The 27,603-nt window shown below is 40.8% G+C and overlaps 2 protein-coding genes across 5 annotated transcripts; one reads left to right on the top strand and one right to left on the bottom strand.

Annotated features, from left to right (window-relative positions):
• Positions 1 to 736: 736 nt before the first annotated feature.
• Positions 737 to 7,883, bottom strand: FAAP24 (FA core complex associated protein 24; the record flags this gene model as incomplete). 3 transcript variants are annotated; one of them, XM_081202614.1, is made up of 5 exons in its annotated part: positions 737 to 2,958; positions 4,198 to 4,350; positions 5,056 to 5,195; positions 5,504 to 5,639; positions 7,797 to 7,883. In XM_081202614.1, 5 exons carry the CDS (start codon positions 7,881 to 7,883, stop codon positions 2,710 to 2,712), a joined length of 765 nt encoding a protein of 254 aa, XP_081058740.1. In that variant the 3' UTR covers positions 737 to 2,709. The 3 variants fall into 3 exon arrangements, with proteins under 3 accessions (XP_081058740.1, XP_081058741.1, XP_081058742.1); XM_081202615.1 differs by lacking the exon at positions 7,797 to 7,883 and adding an exon at positions 6,967 to 7,209; XM_081202616.1 differs by lacking the exon at positions 7,797 to 7,883 and adding an exon at positions 6,774 to 6,795.
• On the top strand, positions 7,882 to 27,603 carry LOC308591713 (centrosomal protein of 89 kDa-like; the record flags this gene model as incomplete). Of its 2 annotated transcripts, none has more annotated exons than XM_081202612.1 (14): positions 7,882 to 8,286; positions 10,765 to 10,871; positions 12,591 to 12,752; positions 13,240 to 13,438; positions 15,888 to 15,981; positions 16,956 to 16,984; positions 17,505 to 17,559; positions 19,188 to 19,397; positions 21,218 to 21,360; positions 21,831 to 21,881; positions 24,698 to 24,781; positions 25,714 to 25,821; positions 26,629 to 26,740; positions 27,417 to 27,603. In XM_081202612.1, the coding sequence occupies 14 exons, from the start codon at positions 7,882 to 7,884 to the stop codon at positions 27,599 to 27,601; spliced, it is 1,944 nt and encodes a 647-aa protein (XP_081058738.1). In that variant the 3' UTR covers positions 27,602 to 27,603. The 2 variants fall into 2 exon arrangements, with proteins under 2 accessions (XP_081058738.1, XP_081058739.1); XM_081202613.1 differs by lacking the exon at positions 7,882 to 8,286 and adding an exon at positions 9,141 to 9,274.

The following is a 27,603-nucleotide window of genomic DNA, read 5'->3' as shown; positions in this document are numbered from 1 at the left end:
GAGGATGGCAGGAGAGGTCTGTGTACACAGAACCCTCTGACTTCTATGGTTCCATGAAGTGTAGCCTAATGTACAAAGGCAAGTCATATCCATTGTTCCGCCTACTTACCCCTGGGAATGGCCACTGGTGCTATTGTCCTTGTAAGAGAAGCCACCAAGATTCAATAAAGGTCTCCACTTTGAAGCTTCCTCAACCGAGTTTATTCTGTTGCATCCGTTTCTCTAAGAGATCATACTTTTAAACATCAAACATGAAATGCAGGCTGTATTTCCAATAGTTGTAGCTGCTCTGAGATAATAGGTAACAGAGTAAATTTGAGGGGAGGGTGGAATGATGTGAGAGGCAATGCCAGAAATCTCTTGGAAAATTCTGGTCCGAATGGCTTGACATCTGGGAATAGGCACCATGTGTGGTAGAAGGTCCCAAACAAACAGCAACCCCACTAAAATGCTCTGGATTTGGAAGAGTCCCCATGTGCCCCAGTTTAAGAGTCAAGGGCCACCTCAGGGCCACTTTCCGCAGATTCCCAGACCCTTGCCGAGATGGACCTCTATGGGTCTTTGTCCCACATGGCCTTTGAGGACCCTTCAAGGATTGTTTTCCCCAAGTCCACTTCCCACATTTCTTTCAATACAGAAGTAGAATCACAGATCAAGGACCACAAAAACCCCTACAGTTCATAGAAATTATTCTCTTCAGATTAAATCAATGAAATTTAGAACTGATCACCTGTGGTTCTTGTGCCTAGAACTTGCGAAACATTTAGTGATTATTTTATTTTTAATTTATAAAAGCCATACACCATATTTTACAGAATTACATAAGGGTCTTCGTCCAAATCTCAACTTGGGGGGCATTCAGAGGGGAGGGGAGAGTGTAATAGGAGGGGAGACAAGTATAGTCACATGTATTGAGGTGTTAGTAAAATAGCAAAAAAAGTAAGCAATTTTAGTGAAATTTTCAAATTAACCAAAAGACCCTCAAAAGTGATGAAAAGCAATACTGAATCAGTTAACTTGTCAGAGGAAACAGAATGTGTCGGCAGCCTACAGACTAAGAGTTTCTCCAATTTGTGTGCCTGTGATGAAGACATGGGAGCCCCCAACCCTAAAGTATCCACTCCAGAGGGTTAGGGGACCTTCTGAAGCAGATCTGGAGGCCACACAGGAAGAATAACTGAAAACCTCATCCCTCCCCCAGTTAGCTACCAGATGCCTTCCACCAACAAAGAACCACTAATTGGAAAACACAATTAATTAGCAAAACAACTTTTTTTTTTTCTTGTCTAGAATTGAGTGCTTGTAATGGCAAATACTGTGCAAGGGACAGGAACCAAATTAGTGGATTCATCCATAGCCAAAATGCAGGAACATCCACAGGGGATGTCTTTAAAATGGGACTGCAGGCAGTAAAAAAGTCAAGAGAGATGCATCACTTTCCATTTGTCCTCCCAGGCGTCCACTTCTCTGAAGAGAACCGAACAGCAGGCTGGGAGCCTTGCCCAGAAGGGCTTGGTTATAACCTTTGAGTTTCACGAAAGCATGACTCCACCGAAAGGCATACAGAACGCCACCGGCAGGTGAGGAAGTCTGAGTCAGGCACCCTTTTTAACTCTGACACTCCTACGTGTTTCAGGTTGGCAGCATCCCAGGTGCCTGGCAGAAAAGTGATCTTCAGGTTGCGCCAAGACAGCCGGTTTCCAAGCATGTCACCTGAAACAAGATGATTTACACAAAAGCAACCTGGCAGCTGGTCAGGTCAGGTGCGGATGAAAGCTGATGCAACAGCAATAAATAAGGCTTCACAGACTTGCGATCAACTTGGGGGCGGGAAGGGTTAGTTTCATAGCACCACTTGCGAGAATATATTTCCCCAGGCAATTTTGACAGCAGGAGCCTTGGTCTGATGAGTCATTTGAGGCAACCACAGCAATGATTCTTCTTAAGTTGCTTGTCCTTATTGGAGAAAATGGCAGCTCAACTGCTGGCTTCATGTTTGCAAAAGTCAGGCCAGGCACCACTTCACCCTCCAGAGGCTTGGACCCCCAGTGGTTTTCCCCCCGTCATTCCAAAATAAACAAAATCAAAGCTTCTTGCAAAAAGGGTGTGTGAATGGCAACCAATAATAATTGAGAACTCACTACTTAAGCATTTGTGAGCAGAGCACTTCTCCGTCTAATCCCAACCCTAACATTCAGGTATTTCATCGTATACTAGAAGAGTTTTATATTAAATGGGTGCTTCGACTTGTCCAAGGAAAAGTAGCTAAGATCCAAATAGCTGCTCCAGGTGGGCACTCAGTGGGATTTTTGTAATCTCATTTGCTCTTTTGACCTGCAAACTGCTTTTGCAAACCCCCCACAATTTCAGGGGACGCTCGTTATGGGAAATGGAAGCTGATGTTTGAAAAATGATATAAAGCCTTCTTAGGCACATGGGACCAGCTGCAGTTCTTAGGATCCTGGCCGTGCTACTTATGTGTCACAGATACAAGGCTTACATCAGGTAACTTCAGACAAAAGTCAACAACCATCTGCCATGGCGGTAACAAGCAAGGCCACTACCCAAATCCAAAATGTGTTTGTGACGCTGTTCAAGCATGCAGGCTACATGGAGGTTTTTACTATGTTTATAACCCACCTTTGTCCTTTGAGCAAGGAGCTTGAGATGGTGTACATGGTTCACTTCCACCTTCCCAACCAGGTGAGATTACTTTGCCTGTGCAAAAAATGCATGGATTTGTTGGGCTAGGGCGTGTCCAACTACTTGCTCAAGCTCCTGGACGGATGCGTTGCAAAGCTGGTGGAGGTTTTGAAACTGTTCCAGGAGAAGCAAAGCTTTTGTTTTCCCAACTCCCGGAATCTGCTGAACCGTTTGGAATACAGAAGCCTCTAAGAGCTGGGGACATTTCTTAGCCAAAAAGGGGTTGCTGGCTTGATCTTTAGTTTGCTCCTGCACCTGGAACAGACAAGGAGAGTCTGAGCACCCTCTAGTGGCTTTTAGTGTTAATCATTTCATTCTGTTACATGTTTCCCCCCTCTCCCTAGGAGCAGTGTTGATCCTGCCTTCTAGAAAAGGAATTAACCCTTTTTCTGTATGCTCTGCTCCTCTGCTGACTGAGAAAATGAGTAAAACTAAAAAGCAAAGATCACCAGCATTGTAAACACACTGCAGAGCCTCAATACAAACAGGTGGCATAAAATCATAGAATTGGAAGGGACTCCAAGGGTCATCGATTCCAACTCCTTGCAGTGAAGGAATCTTAACTAGATCATACATAACAAATGACCATTGAACTTCTGCTTAAGAACCTGTTCCACAACCTCTCGTGTGAGACTATTCCACTGTTGAATAGCTCTTAATGTTGGAAAGGTATTCCTGATGTTTAATCAGAACCTCCTTTATTGTAACTTAAATTCATTGGTTTGGGTCCTAGCCTCTAGAGCTGGAGAAAACAAGCTTGCTCCATCCTCCATGTGAAAGCCCTTTAAGTATTTGTAGATCTTTACCGGGCTAAACATATCCAATTCCCTCAACTGTTCCTCATAAGACTTGGTTTGCAAACCCTTTATCATTTTGGTTGCCTTCCTCTGCACACATTCCAGCTTGTCAATATCCTTCTCCAGCTGTGGTGCCCAGAACTGGACACAAGGCAGAATAGAGTGGTACCCTTGATCGGGACACTATACTTCTCTTGATGCAGACTATTTTGCTGCTGCATCACACTGCTGACTCATGTTAAGCTTGTGGTCTACTAAGACCTCAAGATCCTTTTCACATGTACTACTGGCAAGCCATGGTTCCCCTGCCTTATGTTTGTACAGCTGGTTCTTCTTGTCTAAGTGCAGAAACTTACATTTGTCCCTATTGAAATTCATTACCAGCTTCTCTCCAAGAACTTTGTCAAAGGTCTGATTGAAATTAAGATACACTATGTCCACAGCATTCCCCCGATTCACCAAACTCTATCAAAAGAAGAAATGAGATTCATCTGGTCTGGCATGACTTCTTTTCGAGGAACCCATGTTGGTCTTAGTAATCACAGCATCCTTTTCTAAGTTCTCACAGTCCAATTGTTTAATTATCTGTTCCCTCTTCATTTCATTCCCCATTTGCTACCCATGTCCAATGTAATATGCCTGACATGTGCACAATTCCACTCATTTGGCAGTATAAACAGCTCCTGAAGGGACTTACCAGCTGGATAATAAGCTGTGCTGCTTCTTCTTGGCTTGCCACCGGAAGTAACGTCATCCCAAGTTCCAGGACAACAAATTTTTGCACTGCTGGAAAATACTGACCGCTTATCTGGGTTTTTTCAACTATAACAATTCCTTGGAGATTGCAAGCCTTAAACAGTAAAAAAGAATTAGATGGAACAAAGCTATTAGTGGTATCAAAAGTGACATGGAAATGTGCTTTGATCTGTATGTTCAGTTTCCAATTAAGCCTCTGCTTCTGTTCATGTTCATCTTTGCTCAGTAGGGATGAGGGGGACCTGGCTGCTGACAAGCTTTTATTTATCAGCCTAAAGGTTGAACTTATTTAAAAGACGATGGCTGCCACTTCTGTTCTAGTTCTGCTCCTGCACCTTTAACAGCCGCCTGATACACCCAACATCGTCAATGACCACTGTGTCACACTCAGTATCTTGTTTCTAACAGTGGCTAACCAGTTATCTTGGGTTATGAAGAAATCAAACAGATAAAGCATTTCCTGGTATGGAGATAATATGAAAAGCTTCACCTACTAATAATATGTGAATCATCCAGTTTTAAAAAGGTGAGAATAAAATTAAAACAGAAAATGAAGATAGCAAATCCAGGGGGCAGGAAGAACTGCAAGTTTTCTGAAACAAGACAGATAAAGATAAAACTACATGAAAGGGTTGTTTTCTAGTTATATTTAGCATCAGATATAGTACCATCAGTGTGCGCTGAGTAGAAGAGAGGTCTCTATCCTTGAACTGTGTTAAAATTGCCCTGACATTCTTGCTGATGGAAGTTCTATAAATGGGGCGTCAGGCGAACACCAGCTATTTCAGGCAACACTTACGTTTCTAAAGCGAACAAGTCTCCTTTTGAAGCCATTTCCTGCAACCAGGTCTGCTTCAGAAATATAAAGGACACAGGATCTGTTTGAAAGATGGAAGTCTACGACTCCCAGGCCATCTTCTAGAATTAGTTTAACTTTCCCTTGAAATAAGAGACACAAGAAGATTTTAGTAACAAGATAACTATAACAGAGCATCAAATATGAATTCAGGTGAAACCTTGTCTACCTATCCAATATTAATATTTATTTATAAAAAGTTCCATTAATTTCAATAAAACTTACTCCCACTTATATTTAGGGCTACAGCCTCTCATGGCAAGTGCACTTTACAAAAGATCAAAACTGACTTTAAAAATCTGGCTTAAAGTATTCTAGTCTAACTCCCTATCCAGATCTTGTATTTTAATTACATTTTCACAAATGTTCTGTTTTCTATTGACACGGTTACCTTGTATCCCCTGAGCAACCAGAGAGCCTTTCCATTTTTCATGGCCAATCACATGCCCATAAGGCACACTAACGGCTCCTAGTCGGACAGGAGTGCCTACATTTGCCATCACTGACCTCCTTCGTTTTGTAAACACCTGTCATAAAACACACAGGAAAAATAAGGCAACAAGGTATTATTCATGAGATGCAGAAGCATTGCATATGGGCACTGGGCTGTTGGGTTAATAAACAAATCATCTGTCAGAGGTTTTTATTTCTTTCTGGTATATACTCCATTTGTAAAGCCCTGCATAGCACAATTTTGGACACAAAAAATAGGAATGTGTAAACCAGGGGTCACCAACCCAAGTGCCTACATGGCATTTATTGGCACCACCAAGCAGAGGTTCCAGATGTTGTTTTCTTTTTTAAAAATCTAGCCCCCCTCCCCACAGAAAGTTACAAAGCAAAACATGCAGGTACCCTTCTAATTGATTTTTGTGAGAGTAGGAAACCTAACTGTTCCTGCCTGCTTATGAGAGAAGTCTGAGCTGCAATTAGTAGGTGTGTTATTTCTCAAGAGCTGCTGCTTTTCACCTCCCTTCAACACACTTTCTTATTTTCTAGCCAGAAATTTGTCAGGTCAATCAGTTTTTAAAATATGGAAATGCAGTACAGCTATATGAAAAGCTTCATCATGATTGCGCTTTCTCCAATTTTGTATGATGCCATGCCTCCCCCCTACATAGTGGCTGTGTTGTTAGGCCACATGCCTCATGGCAGCTGTCCTGTGACTATTCTCCTCTCCCACACCCACTGTACCATGCTGCCATCTTTCAAAATGTGCACCCGGGTTGTCCAGTAAAGTTTGGCAGCAGTGCCGAATTTATGTATAAGCTAATCAATGGGGGTCCCCAAAAAATCTAAAGGGAAAAAAATGTACATTTCCAAAATATAAGATATAAAACAAATAAAATAAAACCTACATACAGCAGCAGTGTTTTGTGTTGTGTAGGCTCCTATGATGTAAATAATGGACCCGGCTGCTAGCTTTTTGTTATGTGCAAATAGCTTTAGATACCTATTAGGTCCATAAATTACCCTATAGTATATATTCAACAGGGACGTGGGTGGTGCTGTGGGTTAAACCACAGAGCCTAGGGCTTGCTGATCAGAAGGTCAGCGGTTTGAATCCCCTTGACGGGGTGAGCTCCCGTTGCTCGGTCCCTGCTCCTGCCAACCTAGCAGTTCAAAAAAGCACATCAAAGTGCAAGTAGATAAATAGGTACCGCTCCGGTGGGAAGATAAACGGTGTTTCTGTGCGCTGCTCTGGTTCGCCAGAAGCGGCTCAGTCATGCTGGCTCCCTCGGCCAATAAAGCGAGATGAACGCCGCAACCCCAGAGTTGCCCACGACTGGACCTAATGGTCAGGGATCCCTTTACCTTTACCTATATATTCAACACAAAAAACAGTGACATTACCTTCAGTAGCTTAGGGCCTCATCAAACCTAAATCCAACCCTGGTTGGGAGACCCTTGCTTTAAGGCAGGAGAGAGATCACGCCACACGCAGGGCTGAAAATACAGGCGCCCAGCCCAGCAACAGCCACACCTTAGGAAGAAGGCAGGAAACTGCAGCACCAGGCCCTGTAGCCTGGCTTCCTTATGGTTTCAGTGGCCAACCAGATGCCTATGCAAAGCCAGAAAGCAGGGGAGCCTCAGCTGCTGCCCCAGTGGCGTAGCGTGGGGGGTGCAGGGGGGCCAGCCGCACCGGGCGCAACATCTGGGGGTTAGGGTTAGGGGGCGCAAATCCACGGGTTAGGGGGCGCAAATCCACGGGTTAGGGGCGCAAATTACTTGCCTTGCCCCGGGTGCTGACAACCCACGCTACGCCACTGTGCTGCCCTCTCCCTGCGTGTGCTTGTCTGGCTTCTGCCTCCTTTCCTGGTCCAGTTTGCCCTTCCTTCCCCCTCACTGGCACCTAGTGCTCCTTAGAGGTTGCTTTCTGCAAAGGCCAGTACAGTGGTACCTCGGGTTAAGAACTTAATTCGTTCCGGAGGTCCATTCTTAACCTGAAACTGTTCTTAATCTGAAGCAGCACTTTAGCTAATGGGGCCTCCTGCTGCCGCCGCGCCGCCGGAGCACGATTTCTGTTCTCATCCTGAAGCAAAGTTCTTTACCCGAGGTACTATTTTTGGGTTAGCGAAGTCTGTAACCTGAAGCGCATGTAACCTGAGGTACCACTGTATCCTGCAATAAAAGAGGGTGGGTGGAGGTTAAAGAATCCCCCTCCCCTTCCCGACAAAACCCACCCAATCCTCGCCAGCTCCGCTTCCAGAGAGAGAGAGAAAGAGAGACAGACGCGCCCCAACTTTGAGCAGCGCGCGCGCTCTGCGCATGACGGACACCGGGCCAACCAGCCAATCGCAACTCGAAGCTCCCCCCTCCCCGTCAAAACACAAAACGAAAAGATGCGCGCGAGCGAGCGACGAGAGAAGGAATGGGCGGGGCTTCTCCTTCAACGGCTGCCCGGTTGCTAAGAGGAAGGCGGAAGCAGTAAAACGAGCGGCAATTGGTGGAAGCGGGAGGCCGTGGCCAATCGCCGCGCGGCTTGTTTCGGCGTGGTTGCGAGAGGGGAAGCGTCCCTGCTGCCCGGGCGGAATCGCTTCTTTCTCCCCGCTTCCAGGCGGCGGCGGCAGCGGCCGCGAAGACTCTCCCTCGCCGTCCTTTTCTGCGTACGCTGCTCAACCCTCTTCCGCATACATGGCGCTTCGCTTCAGGAGCGGCCGGAGGGGCCAATTCGTGAGTATCAGGGCCGGGGTCTGGTGCTGGTTCGGTGAAGGGTAGTCCCCCCGGGCTTCCCCCCCGTCTTGTCAGGGGCGCTGGTTGCCATGGCGACCGAGAAGCTCTTCCACTGCCACTCGGCGTCCCACTGGACAACTTGTCCGAAGGGGGAGAGATGAGGAAAGCTTTGCACACTTAGCAATGTCCCTGTTCTGTGTCTTCGGGACACGCCAGTAACCTAAGAATAAGTCTAGAAACAAGTCATTTTGCTCTAGAAAGGGAAGTTCTCATGCGAATAGTGTAATTTTTGAAGGCATGAAGTTTCTATACGTAGAATCATGCATATTGAAGCCACCACGTCCGCCTTTGCCTACTGTGACTTGTGGTGGTGCTTCAGGGACTAGGGCAAAGTTATTTCCCAGTCTTTGCTGCTTCAAGTTCTGCTTTAACTGGAGAGGCCCCGGGGGACTTCCTGTATGCAAAGCGATACTGCAAGTTGAATGGCTCCTTTCCCACACTGAGTGGACATCCGTATCAAGCTATTACTGTTGCTGCAGCATTTCCAGGACAATCATCCTGTCTAATCTTCTTCATCCAAGATCAAAATACAACTGAACATTTTTGGTGTTAACTTTACCATGCCTGAAGAGCCATACATATAAATATAAATATGCTTCCTATGAACAGTGACCTGAAAAAAAATCAATGTTTTTATTTTTAAAATGTTGTTACAAAATCATAATATTTATTCATTCCTAGGGTTTAGGCCAGGGGGATTCCCCCAGATCTATAACAATAAGCAATCCAACATAAGAAACTAGCAACACAGGTTTCAAAGTACACACTACTGATAACTGCTTTGTGGCATTAATTGCAACTTTTTGAATATTTGACCAGTATTGCATCAGTTGCCAGGAATTGTGCGATTATTTCTGTTGCATGGTAGCTGTGGGAAGCAGAATGGGCAAGACCAGTATGTTCACAGTATACTATTGGGAGGATCATGGTAATTGTCCTGTTGTGTCACCACTGTAGTCCATGTTCTGATATCTTCCAGACTGCCTTAATACAATGTGCTGTACATGGGGCTGCCCTTGAAAACAACTCAGAAACTTAAACTGTTCCAAAATGGAGTGGCCAAATTACTGGATGGAGTCCTGTTTAGAACTCGTATAACTCCTGTTTTAAAACAGCTGCACTGGTTGCTAGCTTGTTTCCAGCCCAGTTAAAGGTTCTCATGCGAGTGTTTAAAAGCCCTAAACAACATAGCCCCCAAATATCTAAAAGACCACTAAGGTGCAGACCCTCTCAGGTGTTAAGAGGGGCTCATTTTGGTAGTTCCATCACACTCAGAGGTTCAGGGTTGTGTGTAACCGAGGAGAGCACATTATTAGTGGCAGCCCATAAACTGTCAAATTTCCTCCCCACAGAGGTATGTCTGGCACCTTCATGGCACAACTTTCATGGTATACTAAAGACACAACACTTTACCCAGATGTTTGACTTTTGAGATATAGCATTCTAAGACACAACCTAGTAGTGACTGCAATTTGTTTTAAGTTGCTTTTAATACTGTATTTTAGATTGCTTCTGGTGAAGGGTGGGTAATAAATATAATACAGTAGCAATAACTAGGGTTTATCTTAACATGCAAGTGAGCCCTATTCTTGTGCATACTTACTCAGAAGTATTTGATGGATGTGTAAGGCTGTACAATATTGCAGTTTTATGGGAGCGGGGACAGGGAACAGAATACCCTTTTGTAAATGGCCTTTAAAAATAGAAATGGCTGTAGCTCCCTACCCTGCTAGTTAGAAGTGGCTGCCTCCTTTCAATAAATGAAAGCTTTGGTTGCTATCCTGAAAAAACCCCAGTTAAAGCCAGTAGCTGTACTCAGCAGCATGGCTTTCAAGTGGTTAAATATTTCATATGAAACATGTCAAGTCTCTGTCTCTAAGGATCTAAAGAACTCTCGAGCCAGTTTTGCTCACCCCAGAAGATTTCAGGCTTGTTTTCCTTTCACAGCAGTTTCCCAAGAGGAGTTTCAAATCAGTTTGTAATATAGCATAGTAGTATTCTCATTTAAAATGAAGTAAGATTATATATATATCTAGGTGCACTGAGTCCTCTTTGGATTCTATGCACATACTTAAAAGTATGAAATTATTGAGACCTAACAGTGCAGTTCTTTGCATATTTACTTAGCAGTTAAGTAACACTGTTTTCAAAGGAACTTTCTTCCAAGTAAATACAGACAGGACTGCAACATTTGTTCCAAATACATGTATTTTGTACTTTCATTGTTCAGTTGCCATGCTGCAATATTGAGTACTCCTGTTCTTTAGTGCTATGGCCCTGGATCCAATACATACATTAATTTGCATGTAATTGCTCTCCCCTTTTGTGTTGTTTTGAGTCATTGTGCATACTTAGTTTTGTGTTTCTCCATTGTGTTTGGTCAGTCATTGCCAACTAACTTTATTTTAAATTGTCTAGAAACATATAGCTCATGGCCTGATCCCTGCAGCTACCATAGCACCTAAAGCTGCCGTCCCCCGCACCCCTCCCCCTCGTAGTCCAAACCCTTCTCCAGAAAGGCCCAGGTAGGTCTTAATGTTTTTCATCTCTTGATTACCATTCATTGCATAGAATATATATAGATATATATTTAAAATGCATGCCTCTCTCTTGCTTGCAGCTGTAACATAAACCTAATACATTCCAATAATATGTAGGGTTGCAGCTTTGAAGTCATTAACCATTTGAACATGTTAATTATAAATTAATTTTAAATTGGTAATGAGGATGGCTAAAAAAAAATCTGATGAGTGACAAAAAAGCAACGATCAGAACAGTCCAATTAGCAGCACAAATATATGGCTTTTTTTAAAACTCTCCTTCCTTTGCAAGAACTAGTTGATGTATACATTACACTGGTGTGCTTGTATTGATCACAGTGGAAATGGTTGAAGATGATTCCCTAATACTGTAATAAAGACTGCATCTTTGTTTTCTATTACGTTAGAAGGGGTCAAACAACATCCCTCACACATTCAAAGAATGTGTGAGGGGACTGTGCAGATTACAGTTGGATTAAGTGATTAAAAATAATTGACTAAAAGTGCTGCTGATCAATAAGGCCATCAATGGAGATATATATTCTCTCTCACACATGCGAAATACATGTGTGCATTTGCTAAAAACATAGAAAGTTTGCTTCTTGCTTCAGAAATATTGTTTTACATGCAAATTTAATTGATAAATTGTGGGACTAAGTTAAAATTTCTTAATCATGTTGCAGCCCTATATAAAATTAAATTTAACATCAGTGTTTTCAAGAGATCACTTATAAAGATTATTATTGTTTATCTGACAAATAAGAGTAATGAAATGCTTTTGTTTTTAAATTATTTTAACCCAGAAAAATACTAATGTAAAATACAATCCTTTAAAAACATTATTAACCTTTTGTTTTGACTTTTAAAAGAATCACTGTTTCTTCATTTTGCTTTCTGATTATTTTTTAATCTCACCTTTCTTCCTCCCTTTTTTACCTTTTCAAAATCACGCTCACAAACAGCAGCATCTTCTAGCAAATTTATACAATCAGGGCTGAAAGTAAGTCCTGTTGAGTTCAGTAAGACTTATTGTCTTACTACATGTAAGGCATGTAGGAGAATCAAGTGGTGGTGGAGCTTTTCTTGGACTGTAATCCTTCAGACACAGGTTTCATGCTTGAATGTTCTTCAACATAAAAAAAGCAATCCTTTCCTTCACAAAGAAAATTGTGAGCCAGTATTCAGATACACAGCATCCTGCCTCCTGGGTGAAGTGGTACAGTCCAGAAAAGGCTTCAGAGGTTCATTTTGTTCACATTTTGTTCTTCAAGGTAAGGAAAGAAAGAAAGAAAGAAAGAAAGAAAGAAAGAAAGAGAGAAAGAATGGAAGGTGGGGAGATGGCCTGATCCTGTGATTTAGTGCCCCACAGATGCACGAGCATAGTTTGCTGAAAAAACTAGCCAGTATGTGCAAGGCTCCTTTCTTCCCATAGTTGATAAGAGGGAGGCACGTGATATTACCTTGAAGACTTAATTCGGTCCACATCTGATTGCAAAAGAGGGCTTTACATTTTAAGCTCCTAATGATTCAAGGTATGTTACCAAAAATGGAAAGGAAAGGTGGCAGTTTGCCCACTCCACCATCTTTATTTTGCAGCTTCTGTTGCTTATACACAATAACATTTAGGTTATTCCTGTCAGAAATGAGATAAAATGTTCTAAGCCATTGTAAACGCTTAAATATGTATTTATTTTTATTTTCCAGATCCGCTCTGGCCGCAGCTATTCTTGTGACAACCCTAACTGGACGGACCATTGCCATCCCTCAGCCACGTCAACGATCTCTTTCTGAGAGTGATGCCAGTTACTTGCAAGATCAAGAAAATTATATTGAGCCATATGCCACAGTCACTGAGCTGCGAATGCGGTAGGATATAATGCATGTATTGATGAGAACTGTTGGAAAAGTTGTAATAGAACTTTTATTTCCTCTGGTTAAAGAGTCCAAGATTTTATAGCCCACTTCAGACATAATAAGAAACATGAATGTTCCCGTGTGAGTGTTGGATTCTCACCCTCTCCTCTATCTCTTTTGCTTTCCGAGGAAGAAAATAGAAAGCACCTGTTTTCCATTTGTGATTTGTTTAAGCTATGGTTTGAGAACAAACTAGGATCTGAAACCATAGTTTAAACAAATGAGTTTGTTTACAGCTGGGACATCTTATGGAATTATGGGTAATTTAAAATCCAAATCAGATGCTTTTGATCTTCAGGACATGAGAAGAAGGGTATGGAAATCACACATACCCAAGACTCATGAAATCATAGAATTGTAGAGTAGGAAGGGACCCCAAAGGTTTGGAGACTTGAGAGGGTATGTGACTCATATCCCTTAATGCATTTTCTGCCTGCAGTCACAACTGGAAGAGCAATGGTGATGACAGGAGCACTGGGCAGTCTTTGGAAGTATCAGGCAGTTGTTGTGAGGATGAGGACATGGATACATACCCTTCAGACACAGAAAAGGAACCAGATCCGAACTATCAGGTTATTGATAAAAAAATAAACATTAGCAGCGAGGCTGGCTATGCTATTCCACACAAAATTAAACAGGTAAGCATTTGAGTGTCTGCTTCTGCCAGCTCTCTGAATACAGTTGTAAAAATAATAAATTCTTTTAATCGCATTTGCAAATGTTACGTTGTTATCAGTTCCTTTATTGTTACATGTATAATTGACAGTGATGCCATTTTCCTTCGCACTGTATGTGTTTCCTAATCCCAGCTGTTTATCTTTCACTTAAAGCTAGACAGTTTCCAATTGTTGGTACCAACTTGTTGGTAATTAAAAATGGTATTGTGGCTGAAGCAGCCCTTTGTATGGATGCCTGGAGTTATTCCTTCATCAAACAGTTCCCAAATGATCTTGGGAGGATAAGTGTAATTGAGTTTTTAGCAGCAGAATTTATGAACAGACTGTGCATCATACTTGGTATTCAAACTCCAGGAAGCTGTTCACTTTTGCAGCCAGACCGGCTGAAATATCTGCTCAGCACTCATTGTTTTACTTGGTTGTAAAAGCTATTTTTGAAACTAGTCTGGCAAGACCATTTCTACAAAATAATGAAAGCTGTGATGCCACAGTAAGGAGACAGGCACTATGGTTCATAAAACAATATCAATAAAAGTCTCTGCCTCAGATTCCCATTGATTTCCCCCTCCTTTGTGATGTCAGTTTGTATTGGTTGCATCTGAGGGAGCAAACCGCTTAACAGTCTATCGTTACAGCAGGTTAGAGTGTTTTACCAAATGAAATTAAAAATTTAATGGATGGAAAAGCATTGGAGTGGAAAGAAAAAGGGGTGGGGAGGGGGAACTTTCAAGAAAACAGTGTTTGTGTAAGGAGGCAGAAAATGTCCTTAGGTGAGGCAGAGAAAAGCAGAAAGGCCAACAGTTTTGAAATCTTTCACTGCACATTAGTCCCACAGCAATTAATAAGAAAACTTTGAGATAAAGTTCAGGAGTGCACACTAAAGGATGAGTGACATGTTCAGAAAACGATTGTCACTCAACCTTTCTGACTCTCTCCCACTTCAAAGTGCAGGTGGCAACTAGATGCTTCCCTGAATGCAGAAAGCTAACAGGGCAGAGCAGAAGGTTCTAGGATGGCCTTATCCTATGCTTCCTATGCACATAGAGATTTTGATATGAAGTAGTGTCCCCCGCCCTGCATTCTGAAGTGATATAATTCGGCTCAGCAAGGCTGGGTCTCATACTGTTTCCTGCTACAATTTCCCATGCTTTATTTATATGAAATGGATAAGTGCTTCCTTTGGCCTGGGCCAGTGGGTTAATCAGATTAACCAAAAAGGGTCACCTAGTTAAAATGAGCAGCATACTGACACATATTTGTATGACAAGTACTTGTTAAGAACTGCAGGTGGCATCTTAGGAGAGGCTTTCCTCCTTTTTCATGGGGAAGGCAGTGGGACTTGTCAAATGAGGCCCGCTGTGGAACATGATTTAAACAGCAGTTGCCCTGCATCTCCCTGGATTGCATTTCAGGTGACAAACAGGTTCTCCTTCATTAGTGAGGCACATGTGTTTTGACAGTCGGGGGTGCTGAACCATGGTCAGAAGCCAGATTAGTGGAGATTAGCCAGAGTGGAGATTAGGTTTCATTGATACTAGGTACAGCTCCCCATTTATCAGAAAACATGCTGTGAGAAAGATTGTTTTTAGGCAGATAGATTTAGACAAAGTACCATTTCTTCAAAATGATTAGCGTATCTGCAAGTTTACATAGATTACATCAGTTAGTAAAAATAAAGAACTTTGATTGCTTTAACCACATGACATACTTAATATGGTCTTGGTGTCTGTTTTGTCCTAGCATGAGCAAGAGACAGAAGCCATACTAGGCAATGCAGCCCGTGTGCAACTTTGCCGGTGGCATTACTTATTAAAAAGAGCCCTCCCATGACTTTTATATGCTCTGACTGTGCCAAAAGCAAAAATAACCCCATAACACTAGCTGAAAAATACGAATAACTTCTTTGCAGACCTAAACTGCAAGCCCTCCCTCCCAGCTGCTTGAAGCCTCAAACTTCGGAAAGCAGTGGTAACCTTGAAAATTTATTGTGTGCAGTTGTAAAATGCATACGCAACTTTTTGCATACTTGCAAGTAACATGTAGCATTTCCCTCTTCGATCTTTTTATAGGCAATTTTCTTGTAGAGAAAGGATATTCAACTGTAGACTTTGCAACATCAAAGCCTTATTACCTCTCAGCCACTCCCAGAGGACTGGATAAAATCTGGCTGCAGGCTGCTTCTAGTCAATGGGTCAGGGGTCCCCACTTCACTAGGGAAAGCACACTGGTCCTTCCAGATGGTGGTAGTTTCAGGCAACACTAGACTGTCCCCATGTGAGTGAAAAAGAAAAGTAGCTGGTGAGGGTTGATAGTAATTTCAGTGAGTAGAATATGTTCATGTAGCAAACATGCAGGTTGTGCATAAGATGGACTGCGGATTTATAAATTGTATTGCAATATTTTTACTTAGGAAAATCCCCCAGTATCTTCTAGTGTTGATGGTGAAGATGATTCTTTTCTCTGTGAACCTACTTGCCTCATTCGTCCAAATGTTCAGGTGGAAGGTAATGTCACTTTTCTGCTTTGAGATGAAACGATGGGAAACATCACTTCAAAAAATCATTATCAGGGTAGTTCATGTTCCAAAAGCATTACTGAACAAGTGCAACTTGCATCAAAATGCTGTAGCATTTCCCCACATGTATGAGGAGTGGGCCTGTTCAGGGTACCATCCAACTCAGAAGAGGAGCCTTATGCTGTTCAGGACTCTGGTTGGATGGAATGAAGAGTTTTTCAGGAGCCAGAAAAGGATAAAGGACACCTTCTTAAATATTCTCCCTCTGCCTTGCTCCCAGGTTCTTCTTACTGTGCTTTATAACTCTAATGGGCTACTAACCCCACCAGACCTGCACCTTTTGTAGCTCTGTAATGGCAACACACCCACCGCAGGACAAAAACAGGGAAATCCAGTGCTGTTTCCTTTCAGCTTCTTCTGAAACATTCCTGCATATAGTATATGAGGGGACTTTTTAAATCCCAGGGGTCATCTCCTGAACCCTAAGACCATCTCACCTCCAGGATCCTTACTGTAAGCCATAAGGCCAATTCCCTCTCTTCCTCTGCACTCCGTTTTCCTCCCCTTGTAATAGATTCTCTCTCATTCCATATTCTGGCTGCTTTCAACTCATGATACCTCAGTATCCAAGGGGCATAACCGTATTACACCATGAATTACCTCTTCTCTGGCCCTTCTGAAAATAGAAGTGGAGCCCTTGTTTGGTTTCTAACTTGACAAGTAGAATGATGGATGAGGCATACAAAAGGTCTCGCATCTCTCAGCCAAACGGTAATATGATGAAAAAGGATGGTTGTACGTCTGTAGCCCCAGAAAATCTTTAATAAAAAACAATTTAGAAAAGAGGGAAATGGTAGAATCTTGTGATTCAGTGATGAGAATTTTAAAAAATCTGATCAACAGTAGTTCTCCTTTTCTGTTTTGAACTTCTTCATATTTATTACCTTCTGTCTTGTATTACAGAAATTGAACCCTCTGGAGTGAGTTTTCAGGTAGGATTCATATCAAGATGCTTAAGTGCATTTAAGGATCTTTCTGCCTTCTCTATTTATTTTCGTCCTACCTTCTTCCAGGAAGCTTGGGGCAGCATACCTGGGTCTACCTCCCTCACAACCACACTGCAGTTTAGGTCAGTTTGGGGGTTGGTCACTGGCAAGTGGATATTTGAATGTGGGCATTTGCAGTCCTACCTTGACAATATGGATGCAACTAACTTTGGCAGGAAATACCCAGAAAGCAACAAAGAATGATAAGTTTAAAGAAGGTTTAAAGAATAACTCTTGCATAGCAATTTACAAGCCAAGGTTATCTTTTTTCTTTCCAAATGCTGTCTATTACTTGTAATTTTCTTCCACTGCTCTTTAATAAAATTGAAATTGTAACTTCAGGAAATTGGTTTTTAAATGTTTAGTCTGTTTTCTATTCTTTCTGCAGTCCTTGCGGTTTTTATTAAAAAAAGAATAGAAGGGTTCTAACAAGAAATGAGATCAAATTATTTTGTTTCCCTGCTAGGTAGAAAAAAGCATAACTGAAAATACCCTGAATGAAAAGCCTCCACTGACTCCAGGTATTTAACTCTGGTTTGTTGTTGTTTTAGGTTGGTATAAATGGGTTGTGTTGGATTCTCTATAAGCTGCGAGGAGGAGTTTGGAGCTTCTGCTGCTGTCTTAGATTAACTGCAGCTTTCCTATCACTTGATCCCAGACAAACCATAGTTTATAAAGCTCGCTTGTTTTCACTAACTGGTTAAGATTAACCATTGTTTGTCTGGGTTAGGACATAATGCTAAAACTGTGGTTAATCTGAAGAGGAAGCTTCCGAGTTCCTCATGGCTGTGCCATGAAAGTGGGGGAGATTGTGTGCCAAAGGCAATTTGTGGCTTATCCTTTTAACACTAAACCATTAATATTATGTTCAAACTTCTACTATATATTTCCATAGCAAAGGATAACACCTTGCTTCATGTGAAATTCTCATGTCTTATTTTCCAGCAGTAATCATGATAGTTCTAAATTTAGGGGAAAAATTTTTTTTTCTTTCATGGCATGTTTTCTGATAACTGAAGAGCTTGATTTTATAGAAAGCAAATCTCCACTTTGGGCTTTTCCTGCTGACAAAAACCTCTGATTCTTCATGCCAACCCACTGTGTAATATCCCATCAAATTACAGTGGTACCTCAGGTTACATACGCTTCAGGTTACAAACTCCGCTAACCCAGAAATAGTGCTTCAGGTTAAGAACTTTGCTTCAGGATGAGAACAGAAATCGTGCTCCGGCGGCACGGCGGCAGCAGGAGGCCCCATTAGCTAAAGTGGTGCTTCAGGCTAAGAACAGTTTCAGGTTAAGAAAGGTCCTCCAGAACGAATTAAGTACTTAACCCGAGGTATCACTGTACAGGGTATGCTTTGGTGGGATGGGGGGAAGTAGTAGTTCTGCAGAAGGGCCAGCCTCTTTGTGACTTTAAAATATCAGAGGAGGTGCAGGATTGTGGCTGACTTAAGATTTTTTTAAAGTTAATTTAATAAACATGGCTTTTCCCTGGGAAAACAATTCTACAATTAATATTTTGTTAGCCTTCAGTTCACTGGACTAAAGGTTTCAAAAATATTAATGTACTTTCTTACGTTTGTGCTTTACTTTTGAAAGATATACCTGCCCAAACTCAGAATCACCTTCAGACTTCTTCTTTTTTTTTGGTATCTCCACTGATGAGGGTAAGGCAGATGACTACTAAGAGGAAGGTTTTTTCAGAGCTGATGCTTCAGTTGTAGAATGCCCTCAGCTGTCACCTTTGTTGTGGTCTTTTAGGCTTTCCAGTTTCAAAAACATGCTTGAGTGCTTCTTAGACCTTGGTCTCTACTAGTTTGTTCCAATGTTGTTTTCACTGGTGTCTGGTTTTATGTTCAAGTTGTATAGTTTATTGGAGTGTTTTATTTTTAAATTACACTGTTCAGAGTAAACAGCTACCTATTTGGGAATTTTTTCTCCTGCAGTCGTAAGCAAAATGGAAGCTGAAATGTTTAGGATAATAATGATCTGGGGAGATCTTTAATTTGTAAATCAGCATTCACTTTGAAATGAATGGCTCTTATTTCCATGGTGCCTCCTTCTGTATAAATGAGTTTAGGACTGCAGCCTGTGCTTGAGTGGCATAGGTTTTTTGTGTGACTAATGAGTATTCTTTTCCATTTAAGTCTGCAGAATGCAGGGACCAATGGCCCTCCCTAGAGAAAAGTTCCAGAAACTGAAAGAAGAAAATTGGCATTTGAACCATGCAAATCAGGCCCTGCTTTCCGAACTTGAGGCAACAAAGCAGCAAATGAAGAAGCTCCAGTTAGAAATTAAGAAACTAGAAAAAGAAAATAGAAGATTTAAAGAAACTGCACAAAATTCACGCAGTGAAGGTAGGAGTGACTCTGTTGTTTGTATGTGTTTGGGAGAATAATACTGTACTTCTCATTTTTCATCTCCTGGAAGAGTCTTTAACTATTCCCTCGGCATTTGTTGTTATTTAATGTATCCCAACACAAAATTGAAATAACTTTTGAAGGCTGACAACATATAATTTACTTGATTTTCAGATAGTATATTAGTTAAGTAATTATTGAAGTTTAAAATGAAGTATATGATATAACAGTATCAAAGTACAGTGGTACCTTGGTTGTCAAACTTAATCCATTCCAGGAGTCTGTTCGACTCCTGGAACTGTTCAAAAACCAAGGCGTGGCTTCCGATTGGCTGCAGGAGCTTCTTGCACTCAATCAGAAGCTGCGGAAGCTGCACCGGATGTTCGGCTTCCAAAGAACGTTCGAAAACAGGAACACTTACTTCTGGCTTTTTGATGTTCAGGAGCCAAAACATACAACTACCAAGACGTTCGAGAACCAAGGTACAACTGTATTGGAGAAAGCATTTAATCCTCAGTCATGTAAAAATGTCTAGTTCAGTACTGACTACTTGAATGCACAAGTTACAAAAGTTTAAGCTGGCAGGCTTTTTTTTACCTAGGGATCCATAACTTGATTAACGGGAAAGTTATAAAATTTGTCCTAAAGTGTCTAGTCCCACACATGTATATTCAGCTGTACACATGTATATTATATATACATGCAAAATTTTGAGCATAGGCTGGAAGGGCCTTGTTCTTGCCTTGTGGAATTTAACCACCAGGCAGCTCCTCTGTTCTTTCTGGCTTCACAGTGCATGCTGAACTTCTCATGTGCCTGCTGTGGGTGGGTGGGGTGGACTTTATTTTCATCCCGCAGCCTTTGTAGGACAGGACCCTTGGAAGCATATGATAAAAGATCAAGGAAGTTTATTTGGGTTGGCATTGATCCTATTCTATGCTAAAGAAAGATATGAAGGAAACATCCTTGTAAAAATAGAAACATAGCCATCAAGTGGTATTTATAATGGATATGGCTTTGTACTGTGTTCTATTTGCTTCTGAGGTTTAGTACAGTAAGCTCACAACTTAGGTTCTGGAGATTGCACCTAAAGACAGAATTGTGTATTGTCAAAACCCATTGGGTTCAGTGGTGGGTGGGATTAACAAAGTCATTTTCCCTAAAAACTTGCTCCCTTTTCACCCCCTTTTTATTTTATTTTTATTGACACATTTAAAGCTGAATGTGCACAAGTTAAAAGCATGTAAGTATGTATTTATATTGCATAAATGTTAATCTGAAAGGTTGTTTTTTTTTAAAAAATTAAGAACATAGTCTTTTAAAGGTGTGTGGGCGTGTTTCTATTAAATTTATTAGGCTTGTAGGAGTCTGCATCAAACATAGCAAACTGCATTATGCTAACAAAGGCTCCTTGGCCGTCTCACCAAACATTGTCTACTCTCACTGGCAGAGGGTCTCCAAGGTCTCGAATAGAGGTCTTGGCTTCCACATCAAATCCACAATTAATCTGGGGAACTTCTGCAGTCAAAGTATGCTTTATAATTACATAATCATGTGCAATTATAACACCTTTAGAAACTATAGCATCCAGAATTCCTATTTCATTTAGGAGATGTTTGCAGTGCTTTTTTTCTAGAAAAATAGGTGCCGGTACTCACCAGGAAGTTGTTACAGTAAGTGCCACACTTTTTAACAACAACAAAAAGAGGTGTCGGTACTGTGTACCCTCTGAAAAAAAGCACTGGATGTTTGGATAATCAGCAGGATTTTCTATAATTGCAATGCACTTTAATGTTTTACAATTTTCTGTTATGCAGAGGAACTTGCAGAATTGATTTTATTAAGACAACAGGCCCAGGAACTGGTGGATGAAAATGACAGTCTGAAAATGACTGTTCATCGTCTAAATGCAGAATTGAGTCGCTACCAGGCTAAATACAGACCAATTTCACCAAATGAGGTAATGTTTTCTATTAAACTTCTTAGGAAGAAAAGAATAGCACTGTTCTAACATTGGTGACTGAGAGCTTTTCCTCATTTGTTACTGTTGCAAAATAAGCATCTTTACCAGGGAGTGTTCCAGTTGTGCTAAACCATAGTATAGCATGAGGAGAATTAGCCTAGGTGGGACTTGCACTTGTGCACTTCCTACTTCTGAGTACAACGCGAGGTGAAGTTTAGAACTTTTCACTTCCATATTTGATTAACCATAATTTGCCATGTCAGTGCAACCTGACAAAGTGGCTTGTTGCAACTATTGGTGGTTTTTTTAACAAGTAAATGTCAAACTGTTTTGGAAGCACCATGTTCAATTTTTGCATCCAGTTTGCAGGATGAACAAAAATAAATATTTTTCTTTTTAAAAAACCTCTGATACAAAATGTTCCAGATCCGAATATTAATGTGTAACTTACGTTTTTCTTATTTTAGAGTCTAAAAATTGGAAGCCTGCCAATGAAAAAACCAATACCCCCATGGCTGGTATGTAGCAAACCACTATTTCTTAGTTTCAGTAGTTTAGTGCTAGATACTTCTAAAGTGTGTAGAACAATTTTATTTCTTGTTTCCTTGGTGACATGAGAACAATCTATAGTTGTAATATGACTGCAGTTCCCAGACACCTTATTTCACTTTTATGTTCCATTGAATAAAAACTGATGGTACTCAGTGAGTTAGAATAAGTCTAGTCATGTCTACTTAGAAGGAAGCCTGTTGAATTCATCAGGACTTACTTCCAGGTAAGTGGGATTAGGATGGCACCTTATTTTATTCTAATAGTCAGCATTAAGCATCAGGTCATCAGTGTTTATTAAAGGAATTTTTGTTGGCTGTTTGAAGGTGATGTTACTTACTTATTTATTACATTTTTGTCATCTCCTCCCCCTTTTCCAAAGGAGTGCAAGCCCTTGGAAGAGTGCGGATCATCACCATCAATATTATATTTATATTTACACATATTAAAAAACACAGAGATAAAATACAAAAAGCTGTGTATATTTTAAAAATACTGTGTATATTTTAAAAATATAAAAAGTAATTTAACGCTAATAGGTGTGTGTTTTTATATTGTTTTGATTCTTTTAAAATAGAGATGATAAAAACAGCACAGCACTATTAAAAACCTTTTCCTTTAAATAAAAGCAACCCCAGTCTGTTCCCAAAGGCCTGCTGGAATAAGACAGTCTTCGTTTCATTTTCCAGTTGAGACTGGGGTGTGGGGAGCTGGATTGAAGTAGTTGGCCTGGTTGCTTAATTATTTTCATCCTGCTTCTGCTTGCAAGAATCCTAGCTCAGTTGCTATGTGCCAGGATCATGTTGTAATCCCGTGAAAGTATCTGCACAGGGGCCTCGGAGTGATCCGCTATCATAGGCTATAACAGCTGACAGCCTTCCCTGGAAACAATATAAAATTAAATGATCTGATCTCCCCTCTCCTTTTACCCACAGTGGAGGGGAGTGTCCTCCTAGGAGTTGCTCCTCCCACCCCCTCCATTAGGCAGGCTTTGCAAAAGAGCCTTGTGTGCTTCCTGCTATGAGGCCAGGAGGCCCTCCCACTTCTGTTTATGCTTTGCTCCAAGGATCCAGGCTGTGGTGAAGCTTTGGAGCAGGCTGGCTTCCCCACCATCCCTGGATTAGGTAGAGTCGAAAGGGAGCTGAAAGATATTTGTTTTTTATTGCAAAGAAGAAGCTGTGTTCGGATTGCTGCCCTCCATACTTTTTAACTAGTTCTGGCCCTGTGCCTTAGTAGCAGCCCTACACACATACATTTAACAGCTGAAAGCTTTCCCCCAACTTCTCTCCATATTATTATTATTATTACTATTATTCAGCTGTTACATTTCTGTGGCTTTGACACACACTGTTGCAGGCATTACCAATGTTAAATGGATTTCTAGCCTGCTTCTCAGGGTGCATACCCTCCCAATAAAATAAAATGCTAAAATTCAAGATTTAAATTAACAGTAAAAGAAGTTAACAGAAGTGTGGGTCTTCAATATACATAACAATAAAATAATTTAGATGCAGGTCAGATTTAAGAAGAGTTTTCCTGAAGGCCAAGCATAAGGGGGCCATACAAATTTCTTTGGAGAGGACATTCCAGAGATGCGGTAAAAAGAAATGTGTTTTCCTGTGAAACTGTTTACATAGGCTGGAGTAGAGGGTCTCTGATTTTTTTCTATGCAGACATGATCATATGTGTAGGAGGGTTTCCATGTGTAACATGGCCCTAAGCCAACATGTTGTCTCTCAGCAACCACAGGCTGTCACTCATAAAGCTCTCTGTTCCTTGTCCTTCTGAGCACTGCAAAGTGCAATCCAAGACTGCAGCCATCTGCCACTCTCATTTTCCCTCAAAGCACCAGCAAATTATAGGCGACCTCCAAGTCCTCAGGTGTATTTAATGACTGTATGGTTGTTTTGATGTCATCCTGTGTAAAAATCATGAAGAACCAGGGTTTTGTGCCTTGGTGGCAGAATATTTCTGCATCTGCTGTGGCTTTTAGTGTGCATTCTATAGATATCAGTATAAGATGTAACTTGGTTGTTTAGGGCAGGCATGTCCAAATCCCAAGAGACTGCGATCTACTCCCACTATAAAAAAACTGGCAGTGATCTGTCCATTGGATTGATCAAAGTTGTTGAGCTTTTTGGGGGGAGGGAGACCCAAAGTTGTTGAGCTTCTTTATTGAGGGCGAGGATCGATCAGGAGCATGCGATCGACCAGGTAGACCGGTTGGACATACCTGGTTTAGGGGAATACTGTGTGCAAAAATGTGACAGAATTATTGAACTTAAGAGATTCACTATTTCAGACAGGAATTATGTTCTGCAGGGATACTTATGTAAATACTACAGATAATTGAATTTTAAAAGTTTGTGGCCATAACTTGCTTTGCTTTGTGGAGGCTTGTTTTAAAATAGGATGCTAAATGAATTTCTTAGCAAGGTCTCTAACAAGCAAACAGATGGATGCTTCAGTACTTTGCGTAACTGGCAACGGGTGACCATTTCACCTCTGTTTATTTGCAGCTAGCCTTTTCCAGCTGACGCAAAATTATTTTCCACCCGCTCTACTTCCTCCTGTTATTATCTGCTTATTATTTAGCCTTTAGTTAATGTAGTATTGGGCGCGGGGGAGAGAGAGAGATTGTTAACCTTTTCTTCTGTCTATCTTGAGTCACCCACTGGATTTACCCAGGCAGTAGCTGATCAAAGAGTCATTACACGGATATTTTTGAATTATATAGTTTTGAGATGCATTTCAGTGAATTGAAATGACTTTTCTTTCCCTTTAGCTGGATATGAAATATTTATCTCCCCTTCTATTGGCATATGAAGACAGAATGAAGGAAAAGGAAGACCTGATTCTTGCGCATGAGGCAAGCTGGCAAATTAATTTCTTTACAGATTGTTTAAGCTGTATAGAATATCAAGAAAAATATGCTTCTATAATGCTGTGCATGTCATTTAACTGTAAAGAGTACTCAGTGATACTTTGGAATGTACATCCTCAGGGTACATCATGGAATCTCCCTTCTAGTAAGACTCCCTGTCCTCTGTCTCCTTAGACTCCATGGGTTGCCCACATAGCAGACCTTGTGCCCACAAGCAGAAGATGGGGACGTAAACATGTGCCTGGACTGAATCGCTTCAGCCTGCAGATGGGAGCTCACATTCCATGATGGAATGCTTTCTGCTGAAGCAATACAAAGCTATAATGTAACAAAAAAGACTAGGCGAGAACCCTTCTCCTAGACAATCTGCTATTTATGTGGAAGGAAGTTTGTTTTCTCTGGTGGAGCATTATATCGTATGAGCTTCCACAGGTTTACACATCACTTGCTGTTTGGGAGCACTAGAGCTTAGTAAGTTGAGCCTTTGATATACGGGGCCTGTTCCATAACCTCTGCTAAAGGCCTCTTCACTTGTTACATTTTAGGTGTATTATATTTTAGGTGTACACCTGAGGTTTCTCAAATGTACATTTAAAAATGTCAATGTGCCAGTCAAGTTTATGCCCGTCTGAAACTTGGGATTGTTTGTAGGTAACTGGCAGGCATACTGACTGGGAAACACACATTTGTGACTGTAAAATGTAGATGCTTCTTAAGTCAGAGCAACTGGTGTGAATTCATATCTCTACAAATCCCTATCATGAGTGTAGGTATTTTGATCAGCTGTTTGATAATTTGCATGAACAAATAATAGATAATTAGCACGTGCAAATATTATTGAGAGGTAAAACATGAAATAACATGAAGGTAAAACAGGTCGTGAATATTTTGCATGTTCTTTACTGCTCCTCTTTCAGGAGGACATGAAGATCTTTAAAGAACGAGTTGAAGAGGTAGTGAAGGAAAATGAACAGTTACACCAGCAACTAAGTAAAAATAGTACTGTGACCACCAAAGAATGGCAAGTGTGTTGTCTCTAAAACTATTGTGTTATTCTTTTGTAAAAAAAATGACTTATGATAGGCTTGAATTATAGTAAAAAAATACTTATGATAAACTTGTTGTGGAAGAGGGGATTATTGGTTTGTTTTTGTTCTTATTTTTTGTTATGTATTTTGTGTTCATTTTAATCTGTTCTCCGTACTTTATAGTTTTTTTTTGCTGTGTTGGTCCTTTCCTCTTTCATACATCATTTTATGCGTTATTTTTATTCTTATTCTCCCTTTCTGCTTCATTTTTTGCTTGTTTTTCTTGACAAGGCAGCTTGTTTGATGTATAACAGTTTTGGCTATTAAGTATAATAATATAATAGCAATATAATTATAAAATTTAAGCAAAATACACATTTTTTAAAAGACAACTTCCCATGTGTATTTTCAAATAGTTTTTACAAGCATAAACTTTTTCCTTCAGAAGAACACTATTATCACTATTATCTATTATCTATTATCACTATTATCTCTCATCTATCCAATGCATGACATGTATATCTGTTTACTAACTCTATATCAGAAGACAAACTTCATGAATATGAAACAGGAAGCTCCACACTTTACTCAGCAAACACAGTTGCTGGTGCTGGTGTTACACTGATGTTTCCCACAACAAACACAAAGTGAGAGTGATGTAGGCTCATTTTTGGATGTCCATGTAGGACATCCATGGGAAGCCCTGGCCTAACAGACCATGTGTGTTTATTTTTCTAGTTAATACTATTTTTGCAAAAGTTTGAATGGCATTTCACTTTCAAGTTGATCATTATTTACAGGCAGTGTCTGCAAAGCCAGGCCAAGCTAGTATTAGAAGAAAATACAGTATTGATGGAACAGCTTAAAATACAACAAGCAAAAGGAAAAGACAACCTCAGCCAACATGTCCAAGAAGGTAAAATACCTTGAGAAGTGTTTTTGACTACTATGTTGAGCCGAGATGTTTGCTTATTGAGAATGGGAAGAAGTGTAAGCTAGCATTAGCACCAAATAAAGCACTTCATAAGCCTTTTTAGAATGATAATGTTGCTAATCAGTAACTATCATAGAACCTGAGCTGGAGCATTTGTTACAGTCGGTAATATTACAGTACTTAACTATTAATTACTTAACTTTTTATTGTTTTTAGTCTCAGATGCGGTAAAATGATGCGGTAAAATGATACCTGGTCACTGGTCACAGCATCAGAGTACATTACATGGCATCAAACTTAGATTTGTATTAATTTACAGAGGATTGTCATTAACAATATAAAAGGAATTTGGTCACAGGAACTAGCCCTTCAGAGAGTTATGTAGTCTGTTGGAGAGCTCTTGGAGACTTTAGTGCTTCAGTGAGCTTTCCATTTGACACATCTTTCATATGCTTAACTAATCTCCATTGACATTCAGAACTTGTGAAAAGTACCATTTATAACTAATTATAATACTTCAGATTAACTCACTGAACCAAGCTGAGAAGGCTTCATGATGGACTAAAAATGTCAGAAGTGAATAACTGTGTACACTCTGTTCTCATTTCCTAAGGCAGCTTCTGACTTTACCTCAAATGTTTTGTTTTCTCTTTTGAAGTTTCTAAATTAACAAAACAGCTGATGACTTTGGAAGCCAAGAGACAGAGCCAAGAAGAGGAGTTGAGCGAGTGTCAGAAGCAGCTGGAAGAACTGCGCTCCGCATACAAACAGCTGAAAGCCAGTGTGGGAGATCACATCACAATGGAGGAGCATGTGGCTTTGGTCAATAAATTCAAAAGGTAGGC

This window comes from Podarcis bocagei, assembly GCF_964188305.1.
Source record: "Podarcis bocagei genome assembly, chromosome: 7".
Classification (NCBI taxonomy): Eukaryota; Metazoa; Chordata; class Lepidosauria; order Squamata; family Lacertidae; genus Podarcis; species Podarcis bocagei.
This window is presented reverse-complemented; position numbering and strand designations above follow the sequence as displayed.